Source organism: Zingiber officinale, chromosome 5A (genome assembly GCF_018446385.1).
Source record: "Zingiber officinale cultivar Zhangliang chromosome 5A, Zo_v1.1, whole genome shotgun sequence".
Lineage (NCBI taxonomy): Eukaryota > Viridiplantae > Streptophyta > Magnoliopsida > Zingiberales > Zingiberaceae > Zingiber > Zingiber officinale.
In genome coordinates, this window is record NC_055994.1 from 43,309,809 (window position 1) to 43,322,609 (window position 12,801).

General features: G+C 37.0%; 1 protein-coding gene across 1 annotated transcript; it reads left to right on the top strand.

Annotated features, from left to right (window-relative positions):
- The first annotated feature begins 5,618 nt into the window (after window positions 1-5,618).
- On the top strand, window positions 5,619-10,672 carry LOC121980459 (leucine-rich repeat receptor protein kinase HPCA1-like). Its single transcript, XM_042532496.1, has 19 exons — window positions 5,619-5,918; window positions 6,098-6,224; window positions 6,314-6,385; window positions 6,461-6,535; window positions 6,615-6,686; window positions 6,780-6,941; window positions 7,192-7,266; window positions 7,340-7,411; window positions 7,519-7,590; window positions 7,676-7,744; window positions 7,837-7,911; window positions 7,991-8,062; window positions 8,153-8,287; window positions 8,380-8,798; window positions 8,885-9,016; window positions 9,111-9,250; window positions 9,328-9,547; window positions 9,635-9,870; window positions 9,951-10,672. Exons 1-19 carry the CDS (start codon window positions 5,711-5,713, stop codon window positions 10,425-10,427), a joined length of 2,910 nt encoding a protein of 969 aa, XP_042388430.1. The 5' UTR covers window positions 5,619-5,710; the 3' UTR covers window positions 10,428-10,672.
- The last annotated feature ends 2,129 nt before the right edge of the window (window positions 10,673-12,801 follow it).

Below are 12,801 nucleotides of genomic sequence, written 5' to 3' on the forward strand. Positions count from 1 at the left end.
CAAATCTACAGCTAACTCTATTAAATCCTATTCGATCATACACATCTCAAGACATTAAAGGAGGAACATCTTTATTATACATTACCTTATCCAAGAGACCTGAGTACCCATTGAACAAATCTATCCTCATTCTTCACAAATAGACATACTTACTGATTAAGATAACTTCCATATAAGAAACCACTTAAATTCAAACAGTGCATAAACCAACTAAATACCTTGAGGCAGTAGGGAAAGAACAATTACTTTGAAGGTGTCGAGTCTCAAGCCACATACGAAAATCCGAACAACCACCAAGACGCCAAAACCAACTCACAAACCACTATATCAATTTTGATAAATCCGTTGCAAGTCGTAAGGAAAACCAGCACTAAACTCATCTTATTAGCCCAGCAGAAACAAGCACATATTGAAGTTTGTAACCAAGAAATTCGGCAACACAAGGAACAAGGAAACATAGTCTTCCCTAATCTAACACCAACATCAATCTGACCATGATTCTAGAAGCAAAGAAGAGAGGCAAAACCATCATAAATCGATCCCCAACCCATCTCAAAACTTCTCGATATAGCACAGGGAACCTAAACCTCGATAATTCTAGCAATATCCACAAGAAGGAACCAAAACAACAACAAATCCCCAAATCTAATGCTGGAAACCAAAAAGAGCCGCAAGAACCAACAAAAACAACATGGAAACCTCGAATCACATCTTAATCAACCAAAACAATCAACCTAATCGGCATATTCCACTTCTCCTAAGCATCTATCCCTTACCTCATGGGAATTATACTAACATAAAGATGTGCCGGATCAATTAGGGCACAGCGCGAAGAGAGGAGGTCGGCGGCTGTGGCTCGTCACAGTGTCTCTGGTGTTGGCGCGAGGAGAGGCCAAGGCTCGGGAGTAGGTGGCGGCTGCGCGTCTTGGCGAAGAGGAAAAGAGGGGATCACAAGAAGGGAATCGGCCGATGCTCGCCTGGGTGAGGCTCCCCATCAAGGAAGCTAGGGCACGGCTAGGGGGGTTTTCGGCGGTGAAAAGATTCTGGGCTCCTTGCTTGATTTCCGGCAATCTCCGAGTGTCTTCGGCTATGAGAGGAAAGACAATGGTCGGATCGGAGCTCAGGGGTCGGTGTCGGCCATTCGGTGGCTGGCGATCAGTGTCGGGCCGAGGCGGTCGGTGGTGACGCAAGAGAGGAATCGGCAGGGGAAGAGGAGAGGTGCGCGGGTGAGGATGCTAGGCACGACAATTTAGGTTTTTATAATATAAACTTAGGTTTAGATAAATTAAAACCTAAGTTTATTTCTCAATCAACTGTCATATTTGGATATTCCAAACGGACCTTTTCCAAAACCTATAATTTTATCCCTTCAAAATATGTCATACGAGTTCCGATTAAATCCCATAAAATTTCTAAAAATTCCTGAAAAATCTAATAAGATTATTTGTCAAATAACCCTATTTTAATTATTATTTTATTACCGTATTTTACAATCCTTGATAAAGGTTCTCCGACGCTCAAGTCAGTACTAATCCAGACGGATGAATGAAGGACAATAATGAATGTGCATGCAATAGTAAGTCGTAGATGTTCAGAGAAAGTACCTTCACCATGGAGAGGATTCCCCCTTTATATATCATCTCACACAACCTCCGTAATCATGAGGTGACGAAGTGTGTTAGAGTGTGTTAGGTAAAGGAAAGTATATATATATACAATAATTATCAGAGGAATCTTTCCTTTATCAATATATATCTATTTTATGATTTATAGCTTATGCTTGTTGGTTGCTATGCGGAATATCATACCGGTTCCCCTGTACAAAAATTTTGTACATGTCTTGAACCTTTACTAACAACCTATTGTGTTCTTTATAAATTAAATTAGGAATCGCAAACGCAACTTAACATTATTGATTCCAAATTTAACTTATCTGTTCTTAGAGGTTTAGACTTGGATTGCAAATAATACTTAACATTATTGATCCAAATCCACCCATATTACAAATTCAATTAAATATTAATTTCAGAAATCGACTTCCAAGTTAAACATGACGAGGCACTAGGTCTTCTTGGGTATGGGAGCATCCACCACTTCCTAGACAAAGTCTTTTAATGAAATATAATATTTAATTTCCTTATATAAACTTAGGTTTAAAAAAAAATAACAATCGAATCACAAATTCGAAAAATAAAAAAAAACACAATCTCGAATCACAAATTCGAAATCTAGAATCATATGCCTCTTGTGTTTGGTATTTCAAAACTTATACAAAGAAAACTAGTATGATGCGGAATAAAATTACTAGTTATACCTTTGTTTGTAAACAACAACCTCTTGATCTTCTATCGTATTCCTCTTCTTATCTCGGACGTTGTGTGGTCAACGATCTACCGAGATGAGAACCACCAAGACAACTTCCTTCTTCTATGTTTCGGCCACCAACCTTCAAGCTCCAAGGGATGCAAGAGCAAAGCTTCCTTTCTCTCCTTCTCCAAGCAAAATCTGGCCACCACAAAAACTCCAAGAGATGTTGAGGTTCGGCCACAAGAAGAAGGGAGAAGAGAATAGGACCGGCCACACCAAGGAAGAAAAGAGAGAGAGATAATAGAATATGTGTTGTTAGGTGATGCACCTCTACCATCTCTTTTATATTATTTGGTCTTGGCAAATAAGAAAATTTAATTATAATTAAAATCTCTTTATATTCCTTACCATAGGTTAATAAGGAAAATTTAACTAAAATTCCTTTTAACCCATGCTATGGCCGGCCACATCATATGCTCCAAATAATGCAAGTTTTAAACACAAAATTAAAACTTTCTTATTTGTTTCCGAAAATTTTTAAAATAAAAATCTCTCTATTAGTTTTCCCTTCATGGTTAGTTATAAAAGGAAATTTTATAATTTAAAATCTCTCTATTAAAACATGTGGATAATTTCCAAAAAGGAAAGTTATCTTTAAAATTTAAATCTTCCTCTCAATCTATAAATAAGAAAAGATATCAAATCTTTTCTTAATCTTTTGTAGAAACTATAATAGGAAAATTTTAATTTTAAAACTATCTTTTATATCATCAAGATAGTTACAAAAAAGGAAAGTTTTATCAAAAATTAAAATCTTCCTTTTAACTACAAATAAGGAAAGATATCAAACCTTTCACTTAATATTTTGTAGAAAGCTATAAAAGGAAAGATTTAAATTTTAAACTCTCTTTTAAAACCATGATATCCACATAAGAAAATATTTAAAAAAATAAAATCCTTTTATTTTCTTGTGGCCGACCCACCTAGCTTGAGCTTCAAGCATTGGTCGGCCACCACAGTGGCTCAACCCTTTGTCTTGGCCGGCCCAAGCTTGGGTTCTAAGCTTGCTTGGTCGGCCATCTAAGGGTGGGTAAGAAGTGGGTATTTGGTGGATATAATTCTCTATATATAAGAGGATATGATAGGGACCGAGAGGAGGAATTGATTTTGGCCTCCCGATAAAATTAAACTTCCCGTGTTCGCCCCGAACACCCAACTTAATTTCATCAATAATAATTCATACCACTAAAGAATTATTATTGAACTACCGCACCAATCCCAAATTATATTTTGGGCTCCTTCTTATTATGAGTGTATTAGTCTCCCTGTGTTTAAGATATAAAATGTCCACTAATTAAATAAATTACTGACAACTCACTTAATTAGTATCTAGCTCCAAGAGTAGTACCACTCAACTTCATTATCATGTCGGACTAAGTCTACCTGCAGGGTTTACATGACAATCCTTATGAGCTCCTCTTGAGGGCATCATCAACCTAGATTATTAGGACACAGTTTCCTTCTATAATCAACAACACACACTATAAATAATATCATTTCCCAACTTATCGGGCCTCTTAATTTATCGAACTAAATCTCACCCATTGATAAGTCAAAGAAATAAATACTAGATATATATGTTTGTTATTATATCAAGATTAAAGCACACACTTTCATAATAACAAAGGTCTTATTCTTTTATTCAGTCAGTATAAAAAGAACTTACCTTAAATGGTCCAGCTCAATATACTCTAAGTGTACTAGTGTAATTTTATAGTTAAGATAAACTAATATCAAATTACACTACGACTATTCCAATGGTTTGTTCCTTTCTATCTTAGTCATGAGCTACTGTTTATAATTTATAAGGAATTGATAACATGATCTTCTGTGTATGACACCACACACCATGCTATCTACAATATAAATTAATTGAACAACTACACTTAGCATATAAATGTAGACATTTGACCAATGTGATTTTTTATTTCAAAATAAAATATTTACAAAAGGGTAGACTTTTAGTATACACTCTAATAATGCCCTTGTTGGGGTTGTTAAAAGAATATGTTGTTATAAATGGTCTGCTGATGGGAGACAAGATGATCCCTGAAGAAGGCTCCAGAAAAATATTCTCTGACACATAGTTGTTATTATAACAGATTGTTAGAATTCTTTGCTCATGTTGTCGGCTGAGTATATACCGGTTGGCCTATAAGGCTGCTATTTTAGTCTGTCCTCACATTATGCTGTTTTATATTAAATTGCTTTGTTATATACGCTTTGTAATATAATATCTTGGGCATGTTGGGAGTCCGTTTGAGCAATTGTATGATAACTTGTATGTTCTGTCCATCTAATTGATAACCTATGCGTGCTGGAAATCCGTCCAGGCAATAATATGAAGCTAAGTGCCTTAGGTCTGATCGGTCTTTTGTTCAGCCAGGTGTATGCTTTTGGAGAAATGAAACTGTGTTATGAGAAGTTCAGTCGATATTTTGAGCCAAAATACCTTGGGCCCGGATGAGCATATAATAACTTGTAGATAAAGTGTACTTGGACTTTCGACCGGATCTATAAAGCTATCTTACACTTATGCATATAAGAGACAGGTATGGAGCCATATAAACCTGTTCGGTTCTATTTTTAAACGGATACCCATAGGGTTGACCAGCAACCGGATCGACCAGGCATATGTAGAGAGGCTTATACAGATTAAAGAGTTTGACAGTCCCTTCTATTAGATCTATGATCGGTCAAATGTGAAGTGGGTCGGTCATTTCGGCTAGCCTGTAAGAGCGGTCATTCTTAAACTTGATCAGCTACTGAGTGACCGGATACGCTATCTTTTTAGTTCAAGAGTAAAGCATTGAACCTCTTATGTTCGATCGGTTTAAAGGTCGGTCGACTTGTTCCGCATAATTTGGAATCCGATCAGGCCGATTCAATGAATCTTAGCGTTAGACAAATAATCAGAGTCAGGTGAAGAGATGTTATCTTTTATTATTGACTTTTCAATAACCACTATGATTTTAATTGTCTCGTCATATTCTTGATCCGCTGGGAACATCCGTATCATATATATACAAAATTATTGACAGAATTCTGTCTTGGCCTGGTCAAGTGACACACGTTAATACATTAGCTACGAAACATTCAAAGTGGGAGAAGATTAATCAACTGCAACTGGTCGGCAATTGACAAACCATACATAATTCAGAGTTGCTGACCAGTTGATTAATCTTCCTCTACGGACGTGGTCAATTGTTAAACACATCTTATTGTAGCAACTCTGAATTATGTTTGGATTTGCTCCTGTCACACTAGGTCCTTGCTACACATGCGTCTTTTGCAAGAAAAAACGAACCCTTTTTATTCTTGATCTCCTTTCTTACCAAGCATAATGTTACAAGGAAAAGTCTCGGCTCCATGTATGATCAAATGCTATTGTTTTTCCGATTCCAGATTACATGAACCTTTAGTGAACAAAAACGATTATTCTAGATCGGTTGTCATCCCAGCGTTAACAATGGTTTGGATCACGGAGTTCCTTCTGTTATTCTTCATTGTAAGCGCTAAGCTGGGTTCAAGTACGACAGAACCAGCAGATGGTAATTAAAGCAAGATTTAAATTTTGATTTTTTTTTTTTTTTTAATTTCAAGCGATGAAGATGAAAACTCTTATCTTGGAGCATAAACAAAAATATGATCATGTTTATGCATCACTTGTTTTCTGTCCTTGGAACGTCGCTCGCTTTTAGTAGCTAACAAGCCCGGTAAAAATTTACAGTTTCCGCTCTTAAATCCTTGTCCGATAAATGGAAGAACGCACCTCCGAGCTGGGGAAGGTCTGGAGATCCGTGCGGCAAACCGTGGGAAGGAGTACGCAACTGCAGCAATTCAAGGGTCACAACACTGTGAGTTGTTCTTTGCTGCTGGCTACCTTCTGCCTGCGTTCCTTCCATGAAGCTGTTTGATATTCCAGAACTAATCCTGTTTCCTGCAGAAAGCTATTCAACATGGAGCTTCAAGGCACATTAAGCCCAGAAATTGGCAACCTGTCCCAACTGGAAATCCTGTAATTACTGCATGCGCATCATTAGATTACAAAACATAATTCTGCAATCTCACTCGAACACTTGGATATTTGCAGGGACCTATCGTACAACCCAAATCTTGAGGGTCCTATCCCATCGAGCATAGGAAGGCTGACCAACCTTCAAATTCTGTAAGTTTTCCGAAATAGTAAAAAGGGGAAATTCAACCTGTCATGGCAATTCATTGAAGCTTGCCTCGTGATTAAACAGGAGGCTAATCGGCTGCAAATTCAGTGGTGGCATTCCGCAAGAGTTAGGCAATCTGCTGCGGCTTACGATCTTGTAAATACTTCAAAACATGTCTATCTTTCAGCGTTTTGTGTATATTTATTTTGTTGTTCACAGATTAGAATTTGAGTTTGGACGCTGGTACAGGGCATTGAACTCAAACCAGTTGAATGGCACAATACCTCCGTCTTTGGGCAGGCTCTCCAATCTGAACTACCTTGATCTAGCCGACAATCAATTGACTGGGACTCTCCCAATTTCAGCAAATAACGGTTCAGGATTGGACATGCTTGTTAAAGCAGAGCACTTGTAAGGCTCTCTTTTCTTTAAGGATTTACGTGGAAGGATGAATACACATACAAGTAGTGACAATTATATATAACAAACATACAAATTCACTCTGAGTCGTTCACCTCATCTAATATAGAGGCATGCATATATTTCTTCCTATCAAACATGTCATTCAACAAATAGTGGATGGTACAACATATCCAAGAATAGCAAGTCTATTTTCTATAAATTTATGGAATTAATTAACTTGCTGTTGTGTTTTTGGCAGTCATCTGAACAAGAATCAATTATCAGGATGGATTCCAAGTAATATTTTCCATCCTAACATGACACTTTTGCACTTGTAAGAAACAACATCCAATTTTCTTCCTCCTATAAACCTTTCCTTCGACTTTATATTAATTGCTTGGATTTAGACTCCTTGACAGCAACAAACTCAGAGGGGAAATTCCTGACACAATTGGGCTTGTTAAGACACTGACAATTATGTAAGTGCTTGCTGAGCCATAAATCTATCTATTCTGTTGTATTAATTGGGGAGCTTCTTCGTAAATCATTCGGACATGATCTTACCAATTACAATTCTGTTTTGTAGCCGTCTGGATAATAACTTTCTAAATGAATCAGTTCCATCAAATTTCAGCCACCTCACTAACCTCTGTGTTTTGTAAGTGAATCAGTGACAGCAACATCTTATCCTTATCATAAATTTGAAGTGGCATTCTAATGTCTCATTTTCTTTCACCATTTAGAAACTTGGCAAACAACACATTGGCAGGACCAATGCCAAATCTCACTGAGCTGCAAGGACTCAGCTATCTGTAAGAATCAACTGCATATTTTCACTTGCAAACGATAGTCCTATATCCTCAATTTATACAAATAGTATTGGCTCTGTTGCTTCTTATGTCAGGGATTTAAGCAATAACTCGTTTAACCTATCGACAGTTCCAGAATGGTTATCAAATTTGCATAATCTCACAACTTTGTAAGTACAAGAGCCGTCCTTTTTGGATTCCAAAATCATTTAGCAGTTTCAGGTAGCAATTATTTCTTCATTGTCTCAGAATTATCGAGTTTGGACAACTACATGGAGAAGTTCCACAGTTTCTGTTTAGCTTGCCTAGTCTGCAGGAAGTGTATGATCTTTGCAGCAAGAAACAAAACTTTTTCAGTATCTAAACAGATAACTATCTCATTGACACATTTTCTTTCTTCTAAATTTGCAGGAGACTTAAAAACAATGCATTCAATGGTACCCTCAACATAAGCTCCATAACCAATTCAAAACTGAGGATACTGAATTTTCAAAACAATGACATTAACTCGATCACGCTTTCATCAAGCTACAATGAGAAACTCGAGTGAGCAGCACAACTCTAGTATATATGCAAGCATAAGACCGATATCTTCCTCTCATGTATCTATCTGATATACATCAACCAATTTGATGCAGACTTGCAGGAAACCCAGTTTGCAACAATTCTCAGCTACAGCAAACAGAATATTGCCAAAATCTTAGACCAGATTCACCGTACAATTCCTCTGATAATATCACTTGCTTGCAGCCATATAAAGGGCGAGTTATTTCTAGAGCACCTTATAATAGTTACGTTCAACAATTACTGCCACAGTTAGAGAAAGGGTTCGAGGATTTTCTCAGGACGAAACCAATCAACTTTTCTATTCGGAATTTTTCCTTTGACACTAATGATTATCTCCAAGTAGAGCTGAGGTTTTGTCTTTCAAATTCCAAGTCCTTCACCAGGGAAAACATAATCAATTTTCTGGATTTTAACACCCAAGATCTTAATCTCCCGGATGACTTCGGACCAAGCTTTTTCTCTGCATCACAATATGACTTCAGAAATCGGGGTATGCATTCCGAATTCTTCCAAGACACCTAACCCCTTTTTATGCCATCACCATTCACTTGATACTGTTGCAATGCATGACTCCAGTGATACGCGGATTAACAATCGGAATAGCAGTTGGGTCCGCTGTCGCTGTGCTCATTATTGCTGGACTAGCAATCTATGCATTGAGACAAAGAAGACAAGCTCGAAAGGCCTTCTCCCTAAGAAATCCTTTTGGTAATTTATTCTCACTATAACATTGTTGTTTCCTGTGTTATGGGAATGACTTCCCTGTGACATATTTTTCTGATGCTTCTCATTTTTCTTTCAGCATACTGGGGATCATTCGGTGAAGATGCTGGAGATGCACCACAACTAAGCGGAGCAAGAAGCTTTTCTTTGGATGAACTAAAGAAATGCACTAATGATTTCTCAAGAGTTAATGAAATTGGATCCGGGGGATACGGAAAGGTACACACTCTTATGCCGTTATACATCTTCAGCACTAGGATTGTCAGATATATTCAATGCTTATCTTCTATATTCAGGTCTACAGAGGAACTCTTCCAAATGGCCAGATAGTGGCCATCAAGAGATCAGAGAAAGGCTCCATGCAAGGTGGACTTGAGTTCAAGACAGAGATTGAGTTGCTCTCCAGAGTGCATCATCTCAACCTTGTAGAATTAGTAGGATTTTGCTATGAAAAGGGCGAACTTTTGCTAGTGTATGAATACATATCCAACGGAACTCTAAGGGACAGTCTCTCTGGTACGCACCCACACAAAAAGAAAAACACTAAATGAAGTTGGAAGTTCTATTCAGTCGTCCATGCTTATCACCGTTTGCTAATTGCAGGAAGAAATCAAATACAATTAGACTGGAAGAGGAGACTCAAGATAGCTTTGGATTCAGCTAGAGGATTAGTTTATCTTCACAATCATGCAAATCCTCCAATAATTCATAGGGACGTGAAGTCCAGCAATATCCTTTTGGATGACAATTTGATTGCCAAAGTTGCAGACTTTGGTCTCTCCACACTAGTGCAGAACAGTGAAGAGGATCAGTTTTCAATTCACGTCAAGGGAACACCGGTAAGCAACTTTCCTTCTAAATGAACATGCTAAATGGTCAGTCATTAATAACCTAATATGTGGAATATCTGTTTTTGTAGGGATATGTTGATCCTGAGTACGTCATGACCCAACAACTGACTGCAAAAAGTGATGTGTACAGTCTCGGCGTCGTAATGCTAGAGCTGATTACTTCAGAGCCTCCTTTGAATAAAGGAAAATACATTGTTAGCAAAGTGAAGATGGCAATTGACAAGAATGATGAAGAATGGTATGGTCTCAAGGACATGATCGATCCAACACTCCTCAAGTCTGGCAGCCTTGATGGGCTACGTATATTCGTAGAGTTGGCTTTATCATGTCTCGATGAGTCATCAGAACTACGACCTACGATGGATAATCTTGTAAAGGAAATTGAAGTTTTGTTGACAGACTATGAATCGAACACGTCAACCTCAGCACCACTGTTTGCGATCGAGTTGGGAAGCATGAAGGAGGCTTATGATGAAATAGAACTCAGCAAAGAAGTCAGCAGCCAAGATATTTATCGGTATACTGGTAGACATAATATGATTTAAAGAAGAAAACTCTCAAAAGACTGATCTTGTAAATTTAAATTAATTAGCGGTTCCAAGTATGTTTGCTTCATTGCGCTTTAAACACTTCTGTCCATAACATTCGATACCTTCGTTCATTTTTTTGATTTGTGGCCCTTGGAGATCAAGAAGAACCTGGATATACATGATTTATAATTGGAATTTCGTCTTGTATGCTAAGTCTCACCCTTTCTCGAGAGATTCGATGAGGAGCACCTCAATCCCTCCTCTGGCTCTGTTAGAAGTGGACAAAATTGCCTTCTCAAAAGAAGCCATATTCCCAGTCCTAGGAACCTTTTGCCTAGATTTTTCATTATGTTTGGGAATGTGTCCACTTAAAGGAATTTGTTTCTCCTAACCACATGAATTATAGAAATAAAAGGAATTCGTACAGAGAAAATCATCATATACATGAAGATCTACTAACGACTAGGAACCTGATTGAAGAACAATAATCCTTATACTTTTAGTTGTCCGAGTAATCCCTATGGAAAAAGATGAAGTGAAGCAATGGGAGGGTAAATTTCACCCTACCTGTACAGGTATTACCCCAACCTCTCACAATGAGGTGGTGGGACCCACTACTTAAGTGTGGGCCCCACCACCTCATTGTGAGAGGTTGGGGCAGTGCCTGTACAGGTAGGATCGAATTCGCCCAATGGGAGAGACCTTTCAAGAGAATTAAGGTGACGATGCCACAAACCTTCGTTAATGGAGAATGAAGGAAGATATCAAGATGTCCTAATCCCTTGGGGGCCTCTCCATTATATAGGTCCTCTGATCTATTATCAGTCCATAGATGATGTCAAATCTACACATTAAACCCGCATCTAATAACCTTAAACCAATAAACATAAGTTAGATCACTTTAACGGATTTGGATAGTATTCACTTATACAAATTACAATTAAGCTCACCTTAAGATATTAAATCCAACAATCTCTCACTTGAAGTACATGTGATGTCTATATGATATATGAATATAACTTTAGTTGATATCAAACTTTATGGATACAACATACTCCCAAATAATCTGGTCCATCAAATTCATTGGTATAAGACTAAAGAGATCAAAACTACTATATATGCCTATAGCAAACCCTAACAGTAATCATAATATCAATATCATTACTGACATAGATCAAGATGTGATGTGTAATGTGAAAATTATATAAAATTATTAGTATTAGCCCTAATACCAATTATGAGATGATTATAAAAGACTCATTTGTATCATATTTTATTATTAATAAAGACAAAGTTGATGATTATATTTACTTTAATTCAGTGTCTGATGAATAAATATAATAATATCCTAGAGTAGGAGGTTCTAATCTACAACATATCAATTGGTTAAATTAATAGTGAGATATTGTAGATATACATAGAACACTACTCTTAACTATTTTCTAGTCAATCATTAATATGCAAGAACAATATTAATACATTGAGACTAGCATGTAGGTCAATTGATGACTTAATCTCACAAGTCATGGATATGAGATATCAGGTTGACACATAATTATATATTAGAGAATATACTGAATGACCTGCCATGAGAATGTTTCATAGATCATTATATGAGTGTCATAAATATTCTCATGTGACTATTAGTATGAACATTCCTTAGACTTGAAGTCACTACGATTCCCTACATAAGGAGTTATATACTTTGGTATCGATAAACATCACACGTAACAGGGTGGACCATAAAGTCGATCACTGGGTATGCAATAAGTTATGTGGAGGAATGTGAGTGATGTAGATGGGATCTATCTCTTCCATATGACGGAAGCGATATTTGTGGACCCGTTGATTAGTAGGATACAAGAAAGCATGACCATGCGCAAATGAGTCAATATGAGATATTGAGCTTATTTGATTGAGTGTGTCTACTTAGAGAACAAGAAACACAAAAATTGATAAGAAGATGGCACAATCTATGCCTCATTAATCAATTTAGATATCAATGATAGAAGAATTGAGTCATACAAGATAATATCCATGAAAAGGTTAAGTCGGATCTCGAAATTCTCGTCACTTGGGTAGTAATTATACCTTGCTAGATGTCACTCATTGCTTATGTATCTAAATATTTATTTGGATACATTGCCAATGTTACGAGAACCTATTGGGTCACACACAAAGAACAAGTTAATGGAGATGGATTCATATGATGGCTCATTGGATTAAATCTAATTCAAATTAGACTCATTGAGTTAGACTCAATTGGATCCAACTATTGGATTGAGTCTAATTTGAATTAGACTTATTGAGTCAATTGGATTGATGATTAATGAGTTAGACTCATTAAGTGATTTCATGAATTTGAATTCATGAAGAAAGAGGAGTGTAC